This window comes from Callorhinus ursinus, unplaced genomic scaffold (genome assembly GCF_003265705.2).
Source record: "Callorhinus ursinus isolate GAN/ISIS: 27379988/994484 unplaced genomic scaffold, GSC_fseal_2.0 scaffold1, whole genome shotgun sequence".
Taxonomy (NCBI): domain Eukaryota; kingdom Metazoa; phylum Chordata; class Mammalia; order Carnivora; family Otariidae; genus Callorhinus; species Callorhinus ursinus.
Window position 1 is genome coordinate 140,801,179 of NW_027397063.1, and position 24,134 is coordinate 140,825,312.

General features: G+C 39.8%; 1 protein-coding gene across 4 annotated transcripts in view; it reads left to right on the plus strand.

Moving 5' to 3' along the window:
- The window catches only part of SCN11A (sodium voltage-gated channel alpha subunit 11), a 96,895-nt gene that overhangs the window by 58,441 nt on the left and 14,320 nt on the right, over positions 1-24,134 (plus strand). For 3 of the 4 annotated variants that reach the window (XM_025870876.2, XM_073901841.1, XM_073901846.1), the window contains 8 exons: positions 5,424-5,537; positions 6,269-6,383; positions 8,592-8,746; positions 11,741-11,914; positions 17,016-17,117; positions 17,609-17,878; positions 18,567-18,620; positions 21,618-21,759. In XM_025870876.2, the coding sequence (XP_025726661.1) occupies positions 5,424-5,537; positions 6,269-6,383; positions 8,592-8,746; positions 11,741-11,914; positions 17,016-17,117; positions 17,609-17,878; positions 18,567-18,620; positions 21,618-21,759 (1,126 nt within the window). The remainder of the gene's footprint in view (positions 1-5,423; positions 5,538-6,268; positions 6,384-8,591; positions 8,747-11,740; positions 11,915-17,015; positions 17,118-17,608; positions 17,879-18,566; positions 18,621-21,617; positions 21,760-24,134) is intronic. The other variant, XM_073901850.1, reaches the window with a different exon arrangement.

Here is a 24,134-nt window from a genome sequence, read left to right on the forward strand (position 1 = left end):
TGTGCAGTATTCCCCTAGCGCTGGAGTTCTCCCGTTCTCCTTGATCGATCAACTTGGTCTTGGCTTGCTGGCTGTGTGTGCTGATCTTCTGGGGGAGGGGCTTGTTGCTGTGGTTTCCAAATGTCTTTGCCGGAGGCGTAATTGCCCCGCCCTTGTCGGTCCGGGCTAAGGAAGCTGCTCTGGTTTGTTCTCAGGAGCTTTTGTTCCCTGCAAGCTCTCGGTACAGCTTTGGAGGACCAGGGCAGAAATAGTGGCCTCCCAATCTCCACCCGGAGGAGCTGAGAACTCGGGGCCCCGCTCCTCAGTGTGTCCCCAGAGAAAAGCAGTCACTCCCGTGTCCCTGGTCTCCGGCCGCACTCCGTGCTCACCCGGCCTGTGATCGAGCGTTGCTATCTCTGGCACCCGACCCCGCACGGAGTCTCCAAACCCAGCAGATCCCTGCGGTGCGTTCCCGCACCGCTCCTCCCCGGGAAGGAAGGGGAGTCTCCCCGGATCTGCTGCTTGTTGTGTCCCTGCTGGGGGAGCCGTGCCCCGACTGGGCCGCAGATCACAGTTTATGGCAACCCCGAGCTGAGAGCCCGCGACTGCTCCGTCTCTGCAGCCGGCTTCCCCACTCTGATACCTGGGAGCTCTGGCGCACTCAGGCACCCCCGGTCTCTCCGTGACCCCAAGGGTCCTGAGACCACACTGTCCCGGGAGGATTCCACCCCCTGCTTAGCCACTGCAGCGACGTCCCTCAGCGGAGCCGACTTCTAAAAGTTCCGATTTTGTGCTCCGCGGCTCTAGCACTTGGCCAGAAGCAGCCGGCGGAGGCCCCTCCGGCGATATCCTCCCGGATATCGCCTCAGATTCACTTCTCCGCACGTCCTACCTTCCAGTCAGTGGTCGCTTCTCTGTTCAGAGAGTTGTTGCTACTCTCCTGTTCGATCTCCTGTTGAGTTCGTAGGTGTTCAGAATGGTTTGATCCCTATTCAGCTGAATTCCTGAGACCAGACGAAATCTAGGTCTCCTACTCCTCCGCCATCTTGCTCTGCCTCCAATTTCTGCCTTTTTGTTAGATTGTTTAACCCATTCACTTTTAATATTATTATTCATCTAGTTTATCTATTTCTAGTATTTTACTTTTTGTTTTTATTCCTCTTTTCTTCTTTTATTGTCTTACTTTGCATTATTTGAATATTTTCTAATGAAACATCTTAATTCCTTTAATGATTTTTCACAATATTTTTTTAGTTATTTTCTTATTAATTGCTCTGGGGGCTGCCACATACATCTAACTTATCACAATTGATGTCTGGTAAGTTAACTTAATTCTAGTGAGATACAGAAACATTACTCATGTATAGCTCTATTCCCTCTACCACATTTTTGTACTATTCTTTATTATATGTATTATATCCATATATGTTAAGAACCCAACAATACATTTTTATCATTGCTTCATATAATTATATGTTTACTAATGAAGCTGAGAAAAGAAAGAAAGTATATATTTATAGAGTTTATTTTATTAGTCTTCTTATTTACCATTTCTAGCTTTCTTCATTTGTTTCTGTGAATTTGAGGTATCTTCAGGTGTCATTTCCTTACTACAACTTTGCTCCCATTCACCTCTTTGGTGCTGTTATTACCACATATATTTTATTTTTATATGTTCCATGTCCAATAATACATTAATTTTAAACTGTTTTAGACAACTTCTTTTGAAGTCTGCTTTAGAGAAGAAAGGAAAATAAATATGAATTTTTCTCATCTTTTATAATTACAGACTTACCTTTACCTGTGCTCTTTGCTCTTTTGTGTGGACTTTTATTACCATTTAGGATCACTTACTTTCAGCCTGAAGGATCTTCAGTATTTTTTGTAAGGTGGTTCAGCTAGCAAAGGATTTTCCGTTTTTGTTTGTGTGCTATTTTATTTCATCTTCATTTTTGAAAAATAGTTTTGCTGGATAATAAAATCTTGGTTCACATTTGTTTTTTAATTTCAGCACTCATGGTATCTCATTCCACTGCTTTCTAGTCTCTGTTGTTGGGGTGTCTGACTGGCTCAGTTGGTAGAGTACATGGCTTGTAATCTTAGGGTCATGAGTTCAAGTCCCACATTGGGCACAGAGCCTACAAAAAAAAAAGAAAAAAAAGGAGAAGAAGAAGAAGTCAGCTGTTAATTTTCTTGGGACCCCCTTGTATGCAATGAGCAACTTTGTTCTTGTTACTTTCAATATTTCCTCTGTCTTTGGCTTTCAGCATTTTTACTATGATATATATATATATTTTACTATGATTGGATCTCTTTGTGTTTATCCTACTTTGAGTTTTATGAGCTTCTTAGTGGTGTGGATTAATACTTTCAGTCAAAATTGGGCAGTTTTCAGCCATTATTGTGCTCTCCTTTCTCTCTTTTCTTTCTGATTGATATGCTTCATGGTGTTCTACATTCCTTTGAGCTTCCTTTAAGTTTTCATTCTTCTTTCCTGTGCTCTTTGGATTGCATAATCTTTCCTGATCCCTCTTCAAGTTCACTGATTATTTCTTCTGCCAGTTCAGATACATTGTTGCTCCACCTAGTGAATTTTTCATTTCAGTCATCACACATTTCAACCCTAGAATTTTTATTTGTTTTTTAAATAACTTCTATCTCTACACTGATACTCTCTATTTGATTATACATTGTTATCATAGCATCCTTTATATTATTAAATATATTTTTTAATTCTTTGAACATATTTATAATGACTGCTTTGCATTCTTTGTTTATTAACTCTGGCACCCAGGCCTCTCACGGGCAGTTTATGTTGCCTGCTTTCTTCCTATGTGTGGGTCATACTTCCTGGGTTTTTCCCATGTTTTATCATTTTTGTTTAAAATTGGGCATTTTAAGTAATATATTGTAGCAGATCTGGAATTGATTCCCTTTTCTCCTCTCTGGGGCTTGTTTGGTGACTTGGCTAGACTATTCTAATGAAGTCTATTCCCCTACCTCGCTCACCACACACACACAAAGGTGAAGTCTTTGGTGTTACTCCTCAGAGGGCACACCCTTGGGTTTGCAGACAGTCACTGCAGGATCACAGTTATTTTAGCAGGGCTCTCTTTGACTATCTTTCCATGCTCTCTCTGTTAATCTGTCTGCTTTATTTGGTATCACACCCAGATTTTGGGCTGAACTAATTGCTGGCTAATTGCTCTATTGTCTTTGACAATACTACAGGGCATTAATTCCTCCACAGTCTGATCTAATTAATTTCAGGGAGGGATACTTATAAGGCCAGTCTTTGAGATTGGTTCTAACCCCAGGGAGATTCTTTTTAGCTGTCTCTTTCCATGGTTTTCTGTAGTGAACTTGCTGACCTGTAGTTTAGTTTGTTGCTTTTAATGAAGAAGAGCTACTAGTCTCTTCTTATTTGCTTAACATCAAAGTCTCCATTGTTTTCAAGAATGCCCTTAGGCTTGAGCTCCCCCCCCAACATTGTTCCATATAAAGTCAGTTCTTTTGGGGAGAGCTTCAGAGTTCTTGTTTCTTATGGAATGCCTTCTGCCATAGGCAAAATCTCTTAGCTACTAATCCAAGTACTTGTAGGGGCAGTGGCCTCTCATCTTCTCAGCTTCCTTCTTTCTGCATGGAACCTCTTCCTTATAAACTAGCTGAGGTGGGGGTGATCAAGACCCCAGTATTCTCAAGCTGGTGAATCTGGAATAGAGTCTCTGTCCTATGAGTAGAGGCTGGATGGAAAAACAGAACCCAATTTCTTGGCCATATTCATGAGGAATGTAGCCTCTTCAACTCAGAGTTGGAGAGGACGAGAAAAGTTGGTGATCTACACCTCCTGATACATATGTACATATGTACATATCATAAGATACATATCTCTTGATTGGGGGCTGAGGGTAAAGGGAGCCCCATCTTCTTGATCACAGCTGCCTGGAGTAGGGCTTCCAGATTTTTTTTGAATACGTTTCTTCATTTGCTGTATGCCTTAGGACAATTTCCAGAGCCTTTAAATGATTTTTTAAAAATATTTTTCACCACTTATGCTTATTTCTCTGGAGATCATGTCCATGGAGCTTCCTTTAAGTTGCCCTCCAGGAAGTGAAATTCTATATATCTTTTTCGTTAAATCCCAAACTTATTCATTTTAATGACACTTTCAGATTATTATACTAATTTCATTTTTCTTTCTCAAGTAAATTCACCTCCTAGTAGTTAATTTTTAGGGCTACTGATTTTGTTTGTCTCCTCCTATATTTTGGAGTGTTAGTTTAAATTTCTCTTTAGTGAGAAGATCTGTCACTCTCTTTGCAGTCTAGATTCTATGATGTCTTTAATAAACCTTCCTAGGGCAGCCACTACAGAACCAAGTTTTACATTGACAATTTAGGATTCTTGTCTAATAGTGATCCTAAGTGTATTTCAGATCCAGTGGGTACTTTTACTCAGATCCTATTTCTGAGGCTGTACTTCCTCCTGCCTCCATGCAGCTGTGTATAATTATAATTCCAAACATTGGCCACAACTTGTTTTGGCTTTCTCTCTTAGGTGCAAGAACTTCAGCCCAGTCCATAGTTTCAAGCCTTGAACATAGCTGTTCACATGGAGCATTTTTAGTCATCATTACCTGCTACATGCTTTAAATTGTCACTACTTCATATTTCTGTTCTGTGTCTGGTCCACAGCTATATTTACTTGTTTCTTGTGTGTGTGTGTGTGTGTGTGTGTGTGTGTGTGTGTGTGTGTTTGTAATATATCAATGCATGTGTTCAAATGGGAGAAGTATTCTTAAATTATGACCTTATAGTGTCAGAATCACAGGAACACTCACATAGATTTTAGGATGAAACCCTCAGCTAAGGCATGACTTTGCACATCTTTCTTGGGTATACCTGCAGGTCATCAGACAAAATTTATTTTTTATTTTTATATAGTAATACATTTTCATTTTTCTCTTTATGCCCTTTTCTATTTCACTAAGCTAACCCTCTATACCCCAAAGAATAAAAAAATTATTTTCCAAATTATTCTTCTAACATTTTAACTCATGTATTTTTGTATCAGTATATCAAATCATTATGGATTTTATTTTTACTATATCCTGGCATTATATTATATTTTCAGGGATAGCTAATTATACCACTTATTAAATAATTTATTATTTAGCCATTGAAGTGAAATGATACAGTAAGTTTCACCTCTGAATTATTTGGTGAATTTTGTACCAAAACCATATTGTTTGATTATATGACTTTTGAGTAAGTTTCATTACCTGTTTCCTATAGTAGTTTTCCCAGAATTATTTTATGTTGAGTTTCTCCAGGAGCAGTTTTCAAAAGTAAAAAGAATGTAATAATGTCACAATTCAAACTTGTTTTATCTCAAGTGAAATGCCCAGGAGAATATTAATTCTACTCTGGGCTTTTTGGTGTCAGGCCTTTGAACTCCATCAGGTGACCAAGAAGTCCATCAGCCCAGGAGCTCAAAGTGTGGAAATTGATGTATTCTCTGAAGATGACATATGTTTGTCAGAAAAGGATCCCCAAAAGGTAATTTTCCCAGGGTGTTCCAGAGGGAACATGTAGCTTATCTATACACATTTTCCAACATAGCCATTATGGCTATCGAGATTAAAATATCAGGATTAATGCAGCGCAAAATGCCAGAACTGGATCTTAAGCAAAGACCAGGGTTTCTTAAACTCTCCACTATGACGTTTGGGGCATGATAATTCCTCCTTGTGCTGGGCTGTTCTGTTTGTTGTAGGATGTTTAGCAGCATCCATGGCATCTACCCACCGGATATCAATAGTATCCCCAGTTGTGAAATTAGAAGTGTCTTTAGACATTGTCAACATGTCTCCTGGAGGGCAAAATCAATGAGAACCACTAGTCTAGACCTATTATTCTGGGAATTGAAAGAGCTAAAAATTAGTCTCAGTAAAATAGCCTTCACATCACCCAGCCTCTCTATTTGGAGTTAGGTAGTATCAGAGATATGATTTGTAGGGAGGAAAAGGTTGAGATACTGTGTCTTTATATACCTCACCTTTTTTAAGCCAGGGGAGAGCAGTTAGAGAATTCTCTCCTAAGGTCAGAACTAGTCAGAGCATTTTCAAAAGCACCCAATGAGAGGGACACTTTCTAGATACACCTATACCTAGAATCTTTTGCCTAGCTAGCTTCATTCCTAAAAAGTCATACATGAAGGTATTAGGTGCTACCATTGTGAGAATCATTCTTGGTAAATGATTCCCCTTTTCCTTTGTTCTGATGGGTAGAAGTGTGATACTACCAGTGTGCTCTCAGAATGTAGCACCATCGATCCACAGGATCCCTTTGGACGGGTGCCTGAAATGATTCCCAAAAAAGAACCAGAGAGATGTTTTCCCAAAGGTAAGTGGCAGTATTCCTGCATCCAGTTCACAGAATACTGGATGAGATTCTGTTATTCTTTGAAGCTCTGTGATTTTGATAGATGCCTTCTTTCTACTTCTACTGGAGAAAGAAGTGAAGAGAGGGCATCCATAGATTCTTGGGGCCATTATCAGATCCAGGTAAAGGAGATTTCAGGAAATTCTTTTTTTTTTTTTTTAAGATTTTATTTATTTATTTGACAGAGACAGAGATCGTGAAAGCAGGGACAAAAGCAGGGGGAGTAGGAGAGGGAGAAGCAGGCTTCCTGCTGAGCAGGGAGCCCGATGCGGGGCTCGATCCCAGGACCCTGGGACCATGACCTGAGCCGAAGGCAAACGCTTAACGACTGAGCCACCCAGGTGCCCCAGATTTCAGGAAATTCTTGATTTAGGTGGGCTCAACTAACACAGCCCAACAACCAGGGTAGAAACTCTAGAAAACTTTCCTCTAGAAAACTTTTCCCACTGGGCCAATATGTCTCCCACTTTCTATAGTCCCTAGTACATCCATTGTCAAGATGTAGTTGAGGTGATAGACCAAGGGAAGCTGACCATAAGTCCAGATCCTCAGCACATCCCTCAAGATTTTTCTCTGGAAGAAGGATAATACTGTAGTTAGGAGCTTTGGCTCTGGAGCCAGACTGCCTGAGCTCAATTCTGGCCTTTTCATTTACTAGCTGTATGACTTGATCAATTTGCTTAGCTTCTCTAGTGCCTCCTTTATAAAATGGCTATAATAATATCTGCTGCAAAGGATTATTGTTGGCCTTAAATGAGTGAATGTAAATCACCTAGAAGAATATCTGGCACATAATAAGCAGTCAATAAATGCAGTCTTTCCTGATTCCTTGAGTGGATATAGTGGTTCCTTCTTATGTGCCTTTATTATTTCCTATATTCATTGTGGGAAATTTATTTGTATCTGTCTCTCTTGTGAGGTCCTTAAAAACATAGGCAGTGACTTAATCAATATTGTATCTCTAGTGTAAGAATGGACTCTTGCCCAGATTGTGGGCTCAACAAATTTAGATGGATAGATAGACAGGTAGATAGAGACTTAAATGAATGAATCTAAAATTAAAAATTTCTTCATAAGTTTGACACTAGTCTGGCCTCAGAATGGACACCAAGAATGAGTTTCAAACTTTTTGCAGGTTATTTGACAACCCTCAAACTGCCCATGGGGTCAGAGGTCAGTCTAGGGATAGATTATTGTTAATTATCCTGACTTACATTTGGACTGGTGCTTGAGGTGTGTACAGGATGTCAACAATGAAGTTGGAGAAGAAAGGTTGGTTTCTAGAAGAAGGGAGGAATGGCATAAAAGATAGAAAAAAAGCCTTTTAGGGAGATTAACCTATTGATGTTCTGAATGATGGAGGAAGGCAGGAGCAGACTGAGGAGACCTCACAGTAGCTTAGGAAAATGATTAGGAAAGGAGTGGAATGTTAAAATCACCATGAAATTAACCTCCTTGGAAGTTAGAGGATGAGTGGAGGAGACAAGGTAGAAGGGTGATGTGATTCATACTGAAGGCTGGTGTGTGTTGAGGTCAAATGCTTACCTATGTGTACCTTGACAGTTGATCGGACTGTGTGGTTTGGGTGGTTCACAGAGCCTGTGCCCATCTTTACCTCCTTCCCCTCAGTCCTTAGGACACTGTTTACTGTTGCCAAAAGAAATTGCTGCATGACAAACAGCCATGAAGCCTCAGTGGCACACAATAATAAACATTCGTCTACGTGACTCCACTCATCCAGGCTGGTTATTTCTGCTGATTTTGGCTGGCTTTATTCATGTGAGTGGTAATGACTGGGAGTCGGCCAATCTGGTCTGGGCTTACCTGGGCCCCTTGGCTCTGTACCACATGTCCATCCTTCTCCTGAAACCAGTGGGCTGGCCCAAATATTCCTTTCTTTATGGAGATGGTGCCAGAGATCAAGTGGAAACATGCAAGGCCTCTTAAGGCCAAAGCTCAGAACTGGTGTGTGTGATTCCCACTCTGCTCTATTGGCCAAATCAAGTCATATGGCTGAGCCCAGATTCAGGGGGTTGGAAAATGACTCCACCTCTTTAGTGGGAAGAAAGCAGAGGTAAGGGACGTGCATAAAGGGAGGGTGAAGAGTTAGGGTTATTAATACAGCTCATTACAGACACTAAGAATAATGCTACTGCTCATTCCTTGCAGGCCTGGGTCACTGCTTTCCATGCTGTGCCATGGACAAGAGAAAGTCCCCCTGGATCATTTGGTGGAACCTGCGGAAAACTTGTTACCAAATAGTGAAACACAGCTGGTTTGAGAGCTTTATTATCTTTGTGATTCTCCTGAGCAGTGGGGCACTGGTAAATTATCACAGTCTTGTGGGGACGTTGGGCATCAGGTGGCTAGGCTACATTCTGACATGGGGCTGTGAATATGGGGATACCAGGCAGAAGTGGGATCTTTGCTGCTGGTTCCCCTTGAGGGCAGGATTTTGCACAACTTCTGGAGTCCTGCTCCAACTGGGAAGTCCCAAGCCAAAGACACTTTACTTATGGGGAAGCGTGATTTAAATCAGCACTTTAAAGTGGCTACTGGAGTCTGACCCTGAACTCCATGCCTGTCCCTCATTCTGGAGAATTTCTAGACATTTTCACTGTGTCCTACATGTTTCTTCCTCTAGACAGCAATGTTCCTACCTCTCTTTTCTGGGAAACCATAATGCTGCTTTCCTAAAGGTAGAACATTAGGAGGAGAAGCCTACAGGGACCAGGTTTGGATATATAATAAGTTGTCTTAGTATTGTCCATCAGTATGGTCCTTTGAGAGGAGAAACAAACAGATACTGCTTTAATCACAGAGCAGATCCTTCCAGATCGAGGTGTAGTGGTCCCAGTGAGGTTTGGAAATAACTCTAAATCCATGCCTCCATAGCCTATAGTTGTAAACTCCTTCCTGCTCTCTCTCCTCATCTTTTGGTCCTTCTTGCCTCCCTTACTTGAGTGATAGCATCTTCTCTCTTATCACCTACATGTGTCTCTCTTTTTTCCTCCCTCCCCTTCTATCTTGTATTTTCCCTTAAAATAGCCATAATATAGAACTAAACTCTCTTACTATTTGTTGTATAAATGAATGGAGTCTTAGGTTCCCCCTTATTGATTTAGAATCACAGAGCATTTCACAGCAAGTCACTAGCAATTAGAAGCGACAAGGAAATGTCTTGCTTCTTCACCATTGCCTTTCTGGTTAGTTCTGTACATTTGTGTGATCTCTAGGTGAAAGTAGATGAGCACACACTGGGGCCCATCAGAGCCTATGATCAGCACACATCTCCATTTATCTACTTACTGCAGTGTAAATTATTTCTCAAGCAAAAAAAAAAAAAAAAGTAAATTTCTCTAAACCATGCCAGAGAACTCTCTTAATTAATTTTTATTGCTAATCCTTGGTCTAGGATTCCCTGTAGCCTTCTGGTGCTTACATTTTCACTGGATGTTTACTCTAATTCAAGTAATAGGGTTCTTTAATTTATTCCACAAATGATAATTGGTGTCTACCAAGCCCTGTGCTAGTCAGTGGGAAAGCATGGTGTTGTCAGAAGGTCAGGGACACATGATACCATCCTCCTAGTTCTCATCTGCCTTCTGATGAGGCAAGTGTAGGTTGGGCAGAGGAAGACTGAGCACACACTGCAGAGGGAGAAGGACTCAGGTCTTATTTCACTTTACATATTTATAGACAAATGGAGACAAGAAACATCTAGTCCCTTGCCACTGTATGTGGTATATGGATCAGCAGTCTCAGTATCACTTGGAAGCTTGTTAGAAATGTAGTCTTGGGCCCACCCCAGACCCGCTGAATCAAAACCTAAACGCTTTGGGACTCATTAGAGTTTGGGAAGCTCTGGTCTGAGCAACTGGGTAATAATGAGAGCTTTCTGGACAAGGAAATGGTCTCATTATAATGTGGGAGCCTCCAAAGTTCAGTTGCTGATATTGACCTACTCTTCAATTGAACAAAGTCAGATCTGCTGAACCGGGCTGTTGCTCATCTTCCAAAATGAGAGAGGAAATGAGCTTCCAATACCATTCAGATTTGTCTCTCTTCAAGAGGCACAAAGACAAGTCCTTGACTTCCAGGAGCGTGGAGTCTATTAGGGAAGACAGATGGGGTTCAAGCAATTATAGACCAGGGCCATAGTGATACACTCAGAGAAGCAGTGGATGACATGGGTCCATGCAGAACAGGCACCTAATTGCCTTCGACAAAGAAGGACAGTTTCCAAAGAAAATATCAACTGAAATGAGACTTTAATAATGATGAGGAGCCGGCAGGGGACAGGAGGAGATGGAGAGCCTTCTCCAACCAAAAGCCCACTTAGGATTTGGAAGTCAGACTATTTTATTCTTTTGCATTCTTTTTCCCCCAGGGCCATGGGGCTATGGGATTACCTAAATACCCGACAACAGGACCGATTTCTTTCTTGTCTTCAGTGTTTGCCTAAATGTCTTGATAGGTTCAGTACCAGGGACCCTTATCTTCTTCTTTTTTTTTTTTTCATTCTCAGTAACTCTGTAAAGGCCAAAAGGACAGCTTCTACCTGAGTTATATAGACCCCGAAGAATCACATACAAACTTCAGATGAGGGGGATGTTTGGATGTAGCATGAAAAAGGGTCTCTCCAGAAGCTAGGATGTCTCACTTTCATGATCACACTCAACGAATGTTTAATATTCAAAGTAATTTACACTGGAAGCTCCAGCCCAGAGCTTCCCCAAGTTTTGCATGTCTTGGTACACAAAAAATGGGCACATAACATTGGAAGAAGCACTGGGGTAAGTTGTAAGGCTGTTTGTTATAGATCATTGGCCTCAGGGTTGGCAAAATCTAGAGTGTAGACCAAGGTGTTTGGAACTAGGGTGTTATGAGCAATGGAGAGCCACTGAATAGAGCCACTAAGGTAACTAGGAGGATGAAAGAGATGGAATTTGCCCCTGGGTGGTTCTGGAGAAGTTGGCAAGATATTGTTAGCATGAATTGGAAGGATCAGGAAGACCAGGAAATTGTGTGGTGATCTGTTAGGAAGATATTTTCATATTTCAGGGATCATTGGTGAGAGCCTAGGGAGCTATTGTGGCAATAGAAGTCTAGAAATAGGATTTTCCTTCTTCCAGTTTTACTTACTCAAGGAATTTATTCCGCTGCGAAATTTCATTCTTAATAACTTTTGAGCAAAACCTTGTCACCAAGAGAGATGCTAGTTTATTCAAATAAGGAAGAAAAGTTAAAAAGTAAGGTCAGCAAGTAGTTCTAAGCAAATATTCAACCTGGCCTATGGCTATGCTTTATCATTTCAGGTATTTGAAGATGTTCACCTTGAGAAACGACCCAATATCCAAGCATTACTTAATTGTACTGACCATATTTTCACATACATTTTTATCCTGGAGATTGGTCTAAAATGGGTGGCCTTTGGATTTGGGAAGTATTTCACCAGTGTCTGGTGCTGGCTTGATTTCATCATTGTGATTGTAAGTTTACCATCTCTGTGTTCCATGCAGGAAGGGGTTGGGGTAGGGGAGGGGAAGATATCATAAGGAAGCTGTGTGCCTTATTTGGGTGCCTCTCCAAAATATTTTTCTTCACAGTACTTGTAAGTAGTTGTCATTTATCCATCAGCAGTCCTGCCTGTCCTGGGTCCCATTTCTCACACTGCACTTCATATTCTCACTACCGCAATACTTTCCATGATGACACTCATCCACTTCTCTCCATAAGCACTGCTTATGTCTGATGTATACCTAGAATAACCTTGAGTGTCCCACCTGTCTCCTTCCAACTTTCTATTTTCTCTCAAGACTTCTCAAAGAAGGTCAGCAGCCAACAGACCAGGCTGGTCTCCATCTTAATTGTCAAGCAACATAAGAGGATTATTCACATACATTCTTTCATTTAATCTGCACAACAGTGTTCTGAGTTAAGCAGAGTTATACATTACCTACCATGTTACAGATAAGGAAACTTGAAGCTCAGATGGTCAGCAACTTGTTTCAGATGAAACTGGAATTCACACCTTGGTCTGTGTGACGCTAAGGCTAATAATAGTACATCACATTATCAAGTGCTTTCTCTATGCCAGGTATTCTGCCATATGCTTCATAAGCAGTCTTTCTTTTAGTTATCCCAACCACTCCATATGGTAGGTACTATTATTTTTTCTCATATACACAGGGAGAAACTAAGTAATAGAGAAGTTAAGAAACATGTCAAAAATTGGCCAGCTAGAAGTGGTGGAGATGAAACTCAAACCCAGTAAGCCTCACTCTGAAGTCCTTGATTTTAACATATCAAAATGTAAAACTTTTGGTTTTTTATTCAATAGAATTGTAATTATAAAGACAGGCTAGAGCTGGAGACAGTTCTTGCCATATGCATAACAGAAAATTATTACCCACAGTATATTAAAACTCTCTACCATGTGCTAATTAGTTAGACTTTGTCTCTGCTGTTTAAAGAAGTAGACATGACAAATGCATAAGCATAAGCCATGTGGTCAACCTAGCAACTGGAAAACCATAATGTTGCTAAAGTTGTTGATGGACACAAATAGGCATGCCATTCAGGCATTTTAGAAAGGCATCAGTGCCATGGGAGCTCCAACAGGAATAATAAAAAAGAATAAAAATATCCACATGTCTGTAAACCCTATCAGTTAACATGGTGCAAATCACTTTGCACCCATTATCTTATAGTATAGTGAAGAACCCATAAGACAGTGGACAGATGGTTGGTATCTCCATTCTAGAGACCTGTGGTCTACTGACCTAAACTCAGGAAACTGATCCTAAAGTTATCTTGTCTGCTCTCTTTCTGTATAACCTTAGGCAAAGTACTAACCCCTTTTAATAAGTCTTCACCTTAATAAAAATGAGAGTATAGACTACAAATTGCCCAAATTAGACCACACACAAATGGAAAACATAAATCTAACAATAACCATTTAAAATATCAAAACATAGTTCAACACCACACTGTCAAAAAAGGGCACCAGGCCCAGATGGTTTTACAGGCAAGTTTTCCCAAACTTTCAAGAAATAGTGCTATATACTGAATGTTTGCATCCCCTAAAATTCATATGTTGAAACCTAACCACCAATGTGTTTGTATTTGGAGGTGGTACCTTTGGGAGGTGATTAGGTTATGAGGGCAGAGCCCTCATGAATGGGACTAGCAATGTATAAAAGAGACCCCACAGAGCTTCCTCACCCCTTCTGTCAGTGAAGACATAGAAAGAAGAAAACTATCAATGAGTTAGGATGTGATCTCTCACCAGACACTGATTCTGCTGGCATCTTGATCTTGGACTACCCAGCCTCTAGACTGTGAGAAATAAATTTCTGTTATTTATAAGCAACCCAGGCTTTGATATTCTGTTATGGCAGCCTGAACTAAGATAAACAGTTAACCCCAACCTTATTCAAATGTTACAAAGAATAAAAAAAGAGGAAGTTTGCATACTTTATTTGATGAGCCAAGTATAATCTTCGAAACAAAATGAATGGAACAAAAATGAGTACAACATGAAAAGAAATAATCTTGTAATTATTTATTTTTAGAAATCCCAGAGAAAGCACTTGATAAGTATGGTCCACTATTACTATTATTAGCATTAATATCATATCGACCAAGGTGTGAATCCCAGTTCCACCTGAAACAAGTTGCTAATCCTCTGAGCTTCAACTTTCTTTGCCTATAACATGATAAGTTATATATAATGCTACTTAATTCAGAACATTATTGTGCAGATTAAATAAGAGAATGTGTGTAAATAATCCTTTTTTAAATTTTTTTAAAAAAATTTTAGAGCAGTGTGTGAGTAGGGGGCGGGGGAGGGGCAGAAGGAGAAAGAAAATCCTAAGCAGCCTCCATTCGCAGCACAGAGCCTGTCATGGGTCCGGATCTTACAACCCTGAGATCATGACCTGAGCCAAAGCAAGAGTCAGATGCTATACCGACTGAGTCACCCAGGCACCCCGTGAATAATCCTTTCATGTTGCTTGTTAATCAACATTATATAAAATGATCTTTATAATTTTGAAGTAGAAAAATATAAACAGAACCACAAAAAATATGTATCTAAATTCAACTATATCAAAATGTAAAACTTTTGGTTTTTTATTTAATAGAATTGCAATTATAAAGACAGGCTAGAGCTGGAGACAGTTCTTGCCATATGCATAATAGAAAATTATTATCCACAGTATATAAAAACTCTCTACAGATGAACAAGAAAAAGAAAACATAGTGTAAGAATGGGAGAAGGATGCAAACAGGCAGTTCACATAAGGAACACAAGTTACTAATAAATATATGAAGAAATACACTCTAGCTTTATTACCAATTAGCATAGAAGTGCATATTAAAATGAGAGACTTTGTGTTATTCATCAGACTGACAAAAATTTTAAAGTTGGGTAATTTCTAATATTGAGAAAGATATAAGAAAATGGAATCTCTAATCACTGCTAACAACTTAATTGGTAACAGTTATTTTAGGGAAAATTTTGCACATTAAGTATAATTACAAATGAGCCCAATTTATTATCCATAAATACCACTTCTAGTTATGCATCTATGGAAAACTCTTGTGTATGTATGCAGGAAAAATGCACACATCTGTCCAGTTTGTTGTTCATAATAGCAAAGAATTGGAAAAAACCTAGATATTCACCAAGGGGGAATGGATCCATAAAATATGAATATTTCTATGCTGTAATATTTTATAACAGTTAAAAGGAACAAACCACAAGAATATGTATATCAAAATGGTGAATATCAAAACAGTACAGAGTAACAAATGCAAGTTAGATAGAAAAAAAGATAAAACCAGCAGAAGACTTCCCACCTTAAGAGTACTGTAGAGTGGGAAAGAATGTGGGTATTTTTATGTCTGCATGTATCATCAATGCGCCCCAATTTGGTGGAATAGAGACTGGGGATAACCTTATCAGGTGAAAGGTGTACAGTGTCCCTCTAGGGACCCTTCTTCCCCACCCATGATAAGAGTTATTTGGTAAAGCCAGAAGAACTGCTAAACTGTGCCATCCTTTTCCCTCTGGCTAGGAACAAGGTAGAAGGAGATATTTGTGGAAAAGCTGCTGAAATAACTCTCCCAACAGGCAATGCTATTACAAACAAGAGAACAAACAAAAAGCCTATTTTATAAACCTTTACAAAGAGTTTATTTATTTATTTATTTATTTGGCAGAGAGAAAGAGAGAGCACAAGCAGGGGGAGCGGCAGGCAGAGGGAGAAGCAGGCTCCCCACTGAGCAGGGAGCCCAATGTGGGGCTCGATCCCAGGATCCCGGGATTATGACCTGAGCTGGAGGCAGACGCCCAACCCACTGAGCCACCCAGGCGCTCCTGGAAAACCTTTATAAATAAAAGCATTTTGAATTGATGGTGATTTTTTTTTTTAAAAATTGATTATACATTTTAAAATTTTGTTATTCTGCCATATTAACTCACTTAATTTCTCTCAATTTGCTAGTATTTTACTACTACAATGAGATTGGCAGGGGAATGATTTTAGATAATAGTGAACTCTGATATCAGCATAGTCAGTCATAGGATAATTCACTTCCTGTCCTGCTGAGCAACCCTTCTTTCAAGCTGAACCTCTGAAGGCTCTGCATAATCAGTAAGAATGACTAGAATCTGCAAATAGTGGTCTTTAACTCAACCTCATTATATTTAAGTTTCAATTTAGTGTATTTGCAGAGCTTTCCAGTCCTTGGCCCTGACCCACTGGGAAGAACTATGTTGGGAGAAAAAATTGGATTTAATTCCCCCAAAAGGAGGCATCTGAGTGAGGGGAAATATTAGCAAACAGTTTATTATTTTGTTGTAACTTTTTATTATATCATTTCAAACTTATAGAAAAGTTGCAAAAAATAGTGTAAAGAACCTCTTATAGTCTTTCCCCAAGTTTACCAATTATTAACATTTCACCCCATCTGCTTTGTCATTTTCTCTCCATTTTTTCATTCTAAATTGCTTGAGATTAGGTTGCAGGCACCACAGCCCTTTACCCCTAAACATTCCAGTGTGTATTTCCTAAGAAAAAGGATACTGTCTCACACAGTCACAGCACAATTATCAAAGTTAGGAAGTTTAACATGACTCAGTAACAAAACCCATATCCATTTTCAAACTTTGTCAATTGTTTCAACAAGGTCTTTTATGATTAATTCTTTCTATCCATCCACCGTGGCCTCCCCTCACCAACCCCAATCCAGGATCCAATTCAGGACCCCAAGTGACACATCATTATCATGTCCCTTTGGTTTCCTTTAACTCACAGCAATTTCTCAGCTTTTCTTTGTCTTTCATTAAACAAATAATGTAAATGCACTGTCCTCACCTATATGGGCTGTAGCTTTGGCAAACAAGGAGAAAAATAGTCTCTTCACTTGCCCTCCCACTTCCTGTAGGGGCTGGCTGCTTTCTGTTTCTGGATAATCCACTGAAGGCACCATGTGTCTGCCTCTCAGAATGAGGGCTCCCAGTCCCCCGCTGGCTTCCCTGGAAACCAAGTCAGGTACACTACCTGTGGCTTCTCTTCCCACCAGGTCTCTGTGACCAGTCTCATTGACTTAAAGAGCTTGAAGTCCTTCCGGACCCTAAGAGCCCTGAGGCCCCTGCGAGCATTGTCTCAGTTCGAGGGAATGAAGGTACATTCTTCAGGCAGATGGGAGGAAGGTCAAGCTGTCAGGGAGAGGTGGAAAAGCCAACTGCTCTTCTTGGGCTGGGCTTCCCTTAAATTGCCAAGCTTTTCCTGGGCTCCTTCCTGTCCAATCCACTGCTTAGAATTTGAGAGATGGAGAAAAATTTAAGATAGCATCCGTTCTGTGGTAGCCAAGATGGGCTCCGGTTTCCTTTCAATCCTAGGGCAGGTGTCCCATAAGTCTGTAACACTGTCATAAAATGACATTTCTCAAGTGATCCTCAATGACAACAGAAAGGACCCATTATCTATGGAGCTGAAAGCAGGGCTTGTCATAGGATGCAGGGTTGGGAGGTTGGAAGTAGAAAGTAAAGACAGAGCTCCAAGAGGTCCAGTCCCACATATCAGGCACATCCTGAGATCCAGAATTTGGTGAATCCCATGTATCTGTTATGTTTTTCTTCTGTTTTTTTTTGTTTGTTTGTTTTTGTTTTTAAGGTGGTAGTCAATGCTCTCATAGGTGCCATACCTGCCATTCTGAATGTTTTGCTTGTCTGCCTCATTTTCTGGCTGATATTTTGTATCCTGGGAGTAAACTTCTTTTCTGGAAATTTTGGAAGATGCGTTAACAGAACAGATATAAACTCGGTTATAAATTACAGCACTGTTGCAAGCAAAACTGAATGTGAAGGTGGAAATTTATCTTGGGTCACCCTTCCAGTCAACTTTGACAATGTGGGAATGGCTTACCTTGCCCTGCTGCAAGTGGTAAGTGCTGTTGGTATGATTTTTACTGTGAGGAGAGAAACCTTAAAAGAAACATAAATCATTTCTCAGTTTAATAAAAACACAGTGACTCCATTAAGATAGTAGAATCAAATCCTAATTCCCCATGTGGAAGCCATTGCCCTCTGGAATTGTTCCCCATTGAGCATCTCCAACTTTACTGTCTACTGAGCCTCAACCTCCCAACAATGCCCCTTTACATCTCACCCTATCTTATATGGTGCCTTACTCTCCAGAGCTCCAGCCAAGAAGGACTGGAGCCTCAGATGCAAAACCACACCATTAGCAGCAGTTCTCTATTGGAAGTCAGTCCCCTGTTCAAACCACAGTTGCCAGGTCTTAGGCAGACAGTGTAAACATGTAGCATCAGGAAAGCCTCAGCCAGGCTCTTTCCAGTAGTTGTTACACAGCGCCTCTAGAAATTTTTAAGGCAGAAATTTCCTTTTAAAAAAAAACTTTTTATCTTGTAGAAATGAAGAAGAAAAAAAACCCAAGACACCCATTTTTTAATTACCTTCTACTGTTCTTTTAACCGGACATTTTGTCCTGGACATTCATTCCTGTCTATCTTATATACATCTGCCCAGTGGGTCTTGCTTGCTGTTGTATGGCACTTGTCTGTTGATAGCAAGCCTATAATTATGTTCATGTTTATTTGCTTTTGTTACAGGCAACATTTAAGGGCTGGATGGATATTATGTATGCAGCTGTCGATTCCAGAGGGGTGAGCTTTTGTTCTACCATGTTCTAGAGTGCTAGGGTTAAATCAGGAATATCATGACTGCATAGATAGTCTAGAACTTCCCACATCATAGTTCCACGAGCCAGCGTTCTTTGCCTTGTTTTCTTGGGACAATAACTATGAAAAAGGGACAAAAGAGGTTCTTATTCATCCTTCCATGAGTATTACATCCTATCTTGCTCCAAAGTCCAGTCCTGTTTCCCCATAGTGACCAGGGAGAAACCTCTCAAGGAGGAGATGGGGCCAGAAACAATAGAATCACAGGATGCCTTGATTTTCCTCTCTTACTTCTTTTCCAAATGGGTATTCGGGCAGAAACCAAATTTCAAAAGGTAATAGCCCTGAACTGTGGGAGAATATTACAGCTGGACTAGCGTCTGATAAGAGAGACCTTCCCATGGCTCCAGGCTCAGAGACTAAATGGGTTTCTGGTGATTGCCAACTGTAAAATTCTAGTTAAGTAAAAAGTAATCATGGATTCTGAAAGTTGGAGGAGTACTCAGCCATCTAGTCCATTTCTATGTCCCATTTGGGAAAATCGAGAATTGGAAAGGAAGAGTATTGCCCAAAACCATGGAGTAAGCAAATGATTGAATCAAGAATGGAATCAGCATTGTTTATTTTTTTCCTATAAGCACACACGTTGTTGTTCTGTTTGAGAGTCTGCAGAGCCTGGCACATAGTAGGTATGTGAGCTGGTAGTGGCAGTGGAGGTGGTATGAAAAGTGGGTTATTTTTTTTAATGTAGGCTCCATGCCCAGTGTGGAGCCAAATGTGGGGCTTGAACTCATGACCCTGAGATCAAGACCTGAGCTGAGATCAAGAGTCAGATGCTTAATTGACCGAGCCACCCATGCATGCCAAGAAATGTTATAGCAGTAGTAGTAGAGGCAATTTATAAAAAAGACAGTATTTTAAAATATTAATGTGCTTTTTTTTTTTTTTTGTCTTTTGAATATATGACCTTCATCTTAGTTTAACTTAGACATCCTTGTGCCTTGAAGTGGAGATGGGAGATGGGGAGGAAATCTTATGCAGATGTATGCAGGAAGAGGTGTGTGGCTTACATCTTCCCTGAATGAATGATAGATGGGTGGAGGTGTGTGGAGGGATGCCCATCCTGATGCTGGTCCTGGAACATTATGGCTGGTGTGTATATACTGGCTTCTAGCACGATGATGCCCTTGTCTGTGTAGTCACAGAGAATCTTGCTGGTCTCAAATATTGGTGAAACCATGGGCCTTTCTCCCCACTCAATTCCTCCTGGTCTCAAACACTGACTCTATGACATGTCCTCTACATGGTCCCCTGACCCAGCAGTCTACTCCCATCTCTTGCCAAAAGCCCATCATGGCAGGCCTATGGCTATCGACTCCATGTCCAAGCCTCATGAAAACCAAAAAATTTGAGAGACTCTCTCTAATTATGCTACTCTAACCTCTTAACTCATCCTGCCTGTGCAGTGTATCCCAGGCCTTCCCAGCAGCAGCTTCCTCTTAGAAAAATACAGAATTTGAGGAAGAATATCCTCTTTGTACCCCCATGTTCTCTTCAATTTACTGAATCCCAAGTCCCTTCTCCAAACCCAAAGAGGGTAAATCAGGACACACATCTCAAGGCTTTGATGTTCTCTGTCTCTCTCTTTTTCTGACAATTCCCTAGGTACAACAGGGGTGATTTTTTGTCCTTTCCTCTTCCTATTTGAACCTCTCTTTGCAGGACTGTTAGCCTGCTATATAATCTTATTTTATTTTATTTTTTTTATTTTTTAAGATTTTATTTATTTATTTGACAGAGAGAGACACAGCAAGAGAGTGAACACAGGCAGGGGGAGTGGGAGAGGGAGAAGGAGCAAGGAGCCCGCAGAGCAGGGAGCCCGATGTGGGGCTCCATCCCAGGACCCTGAGATCATGACCTGAGCCGAAGGCAGATGCCTAACAACTGAGCCACCCAGGCGCCCCTGTAATCTTATTTTAAATATCAGATGCTGATAGTAATTCTTTCTTTCCATCGTATCGTTTCTGTACTAATGCCTACCCCTAGTTCAAACAAATGGACATCTCAAGCCAACTGGGACTAAGGTCATGTGCTCTTCAAGACAAAAGACAAAAGTATTTTCAAATATTACCTTCATTATATTAGTCTGTATGGTGGGTGTTAAATAACAAATATCATAAAAACATTCAAGGGGTGACAGAGCTATCAACACTCATACCTGTATCTTTGAGTGTGATCTGGAGAAAGAAGAGAAATTGTCCTGACACCTATGCCCAAAGTGTATAAAGCCAATGTCAATGTAAAGAACTTGTATGAAAGGGATTTTGGATGCTTTTGGTCATACTCTGAGTTGGGGGAACTTGGTTGTAGTCTGTTCTATAGCTTGGTTGGTGTCTGTTCTATAGCTTGACTATTCATTCACTCATCCATCCATCCATCCAAACATTCATTCAATGTGTATTGAGAATCTACATGTCACAAAGTATTTTAGGACCTAGGAATTCAAGAGTGACAGGACACAAGCACAGACCAAATACAACAGTGGGCTCTCATATGAAGGATGTTATCATTCATCAAGCTGGTAGTTAGTCACTGTGCCTGATGGGACTGTGCCCCTTCTCCAGTGGCCTTATTTCCAGTCTGGCTCCTTACAGTTATGTGTCCATATAGACATCCTAGACACCCTCTCAAAGGACACGTGATCAGGCCACTCCCCTCTCTTACAATCCTTTCATGATTCTCCATTGCTTAGAAGAAAAAGTCTAACCCTCTTGTCACATGCCCTCCCATTGCATGGTACCAGTCAGGTTCCTCTAGGGGAAACTAAAAGAGGGTTTCCCGGCAGGGGCCATGGCTGTTCAGGAACCCAAGTAGTTAATGTTACTGCTGAGAAACACTTTGGTCTTCTAGATAAGCCAGTTAAGATGGCTTATAATTTTCTCCAGTAATTGTTTTCTTTTCTTTTTAAAAAATCCCTAACAGAAAGATCTACAGCCAGGGTTTGAGGAGAAACCAGAAAACTACCTTTTCTTCGTGGCTTTTATCATCTTTGGTTCATTCTTTACACTGAATCTTTTTATTGGTGTTATTATTGACAACTTCAACCAACAGCAGAAAAAGATAAGTATGGGGGTTGTCCTGATTTGGTATTTTCACCTCTCTTTTCCAAAGGGCTTGGATGGAACACAGTTCTAATCTAGATTGCTGTGCAAAGTAACGTTTATCATCTGTATGGGAACAAAGCTACCTGGAGAAGATTCTGGAAGATATGGCTAAAAAGAGACTGAGAACAGCTGGGTTTTATTAAATCATTGTTTTTACTTTCCATTCTACCTTCTTAAATGGGGGGCATTGTTAAACCCCAACAGAAAAACAAGTACCAGGATTAGTATTTATGACACTATAGTCATATTTTAATAACCTTTCAAGTGTACCTTGTTATCCAGGATAAAAAGAAAAACTCTTCTCTTCCAGCAAACTTGTGTCCCAGCTTCCAGCACGTAAGTCTAGCAGGTTTATTGAACTTGGAAAGATGTTTGGGGGAGCAGCAGGTTTTTTCAGTGAGATTTTTTTCTTCATACATTATAATAAACAGATGTTTATTTTTTTCTGATTCTGTAATTCACAGGGGATCTGTAGTAAATGTGGAAAATAAAGAAAGATTAAAAAAATTTAAACTACTCATAAGGTGACCATCAAATGATAACAATTTTAGATTAAGCTTTGTCATTTTGACATAATCTCTTCCAGTTACTTTCTCACTGAATATGTATGTATTCCTTGTACATGGTTGAGATTACATGATACTTTTAATTTTGTAGCTTCCCCTCCTTCCCATGAGTTATGGGCCCGTGTGATGAAATCATCTTTGTTATAAGAATTTTTCAGAGCTAAATTGCATCCCATTATTATGGATAAATAATAATTTATCTTAATCATTCCCTTATTTTTTGGACATTTAGATCATTTACAAATTTCTTGCTCTTTTAAAACAATCACGAACATTCCTGAAATTCTCTGTGTATCAGCAATTATTTCTTCAGGATAGGTTTCTAGAATTTAAGGCATTAAAGATATATTGTCAAATAACCTTTCAGAGCTGCTGTGCTAGGTACTCTCCTTTTGCAAGATGTAAATATGCCTGTTTGCTCTGTTCTCAGCATTCTTATTTTTATAATTTTTATGATCTTTTCCAGCTTGATGGTAAAAGTGTTATCTCATTGTTTTATATTCATTTATTTGGTCATTTGTGAGGTTATACACTTTTTCACAGATTGATGGCTGTATTTCTCCGTTTGTCTCTTTTTTAAAGTTGAGATTGTCATCTTTTTCTTATGTTTATAAGCAGTAAGTCCAACTTGTAACTTCTTATATTTCTATAATGACATTTTTTATTTATAGACATTTAGTGTTTTTATGGAGTCAGATTCCCAATCTTGTCCTTTTTGGCTTCTTCTCTTGCATGTAGGAACTGAATCCCAAAATCCTAAAATAGGATAACTAAATATTCACCTTTGGTTTTCCTAATTGTTTTTATGACTCAATTTTTTTTGAACTCTTGTAATCTATCCAAGATGTATCCTGATACTGATCAGCCTTCTTAGTATCTGCTGGGAGAGTCACTCATTGTCCTTCTGTAACTACATTGCTGCTGTTATTTGGAAGTGTGCTGTGTGCTGTGTAGAGTCACCTTTGTAATATGCAGCTTGATTGCAATCAATCCCTGCAATTTGGATGTTAAGGCCTTGTGATTTTAGCTGGAAGCTTACATTTGAAATCACTGTTTTGATCAGGCCATGGTATTTTGTTTTGTTTTGCTTTACTAAAAAGAACCTACAAGACCTATCACCCAACATGTTTATTGACTTAAGAACATATTTATGGCATCTATGCCCTTATCCAATCCTGTTACCAGATTTTTTAATAGAGCAAGTGACATCACACTGTTTCACCCACATATATTTCAAAACATATCTCTTTTTAAAGATAACCACAATTCCATTACCACACCTAAGAAGTTTAACATGAATTCTCTAAATCTGTCAAATATCCAGTCAACATTCAAATTTCCTTGATTCTTTATTTTCTTAAAATATTTATTCATTTATTCATTCTCTGATCAATTGATATGCTTTTGAGATCAGGATTAAAATCAGGTCCTCCCGTCTGACAGATTCCTTGCTCTCTGGAATGACAAGATATTCCAGGGCTAAATCATACTTTTGTGCCAGATCAAGAATCAGCCATTTCTCTAAGGAGTTCTGGGTTTTTTTGTGGGGGGGAGGTGGTATTCTGAGATCACAACCTGAAATGCTCATTGTTATTGCTTCAAAGCTTTTTCAGTGGACAGAGCTACTTCAGATTTAGGACTTCAAGGAAATGTGTGTGGAAATATGAATACTGTTCATTCAAGTTCAGAACTACAAGGTTTTCACTTAACTTCTTCTCTAATAATAATCTGTATCTCCTCTTTTCCATGCTGAAAAAACTGATTCTCAC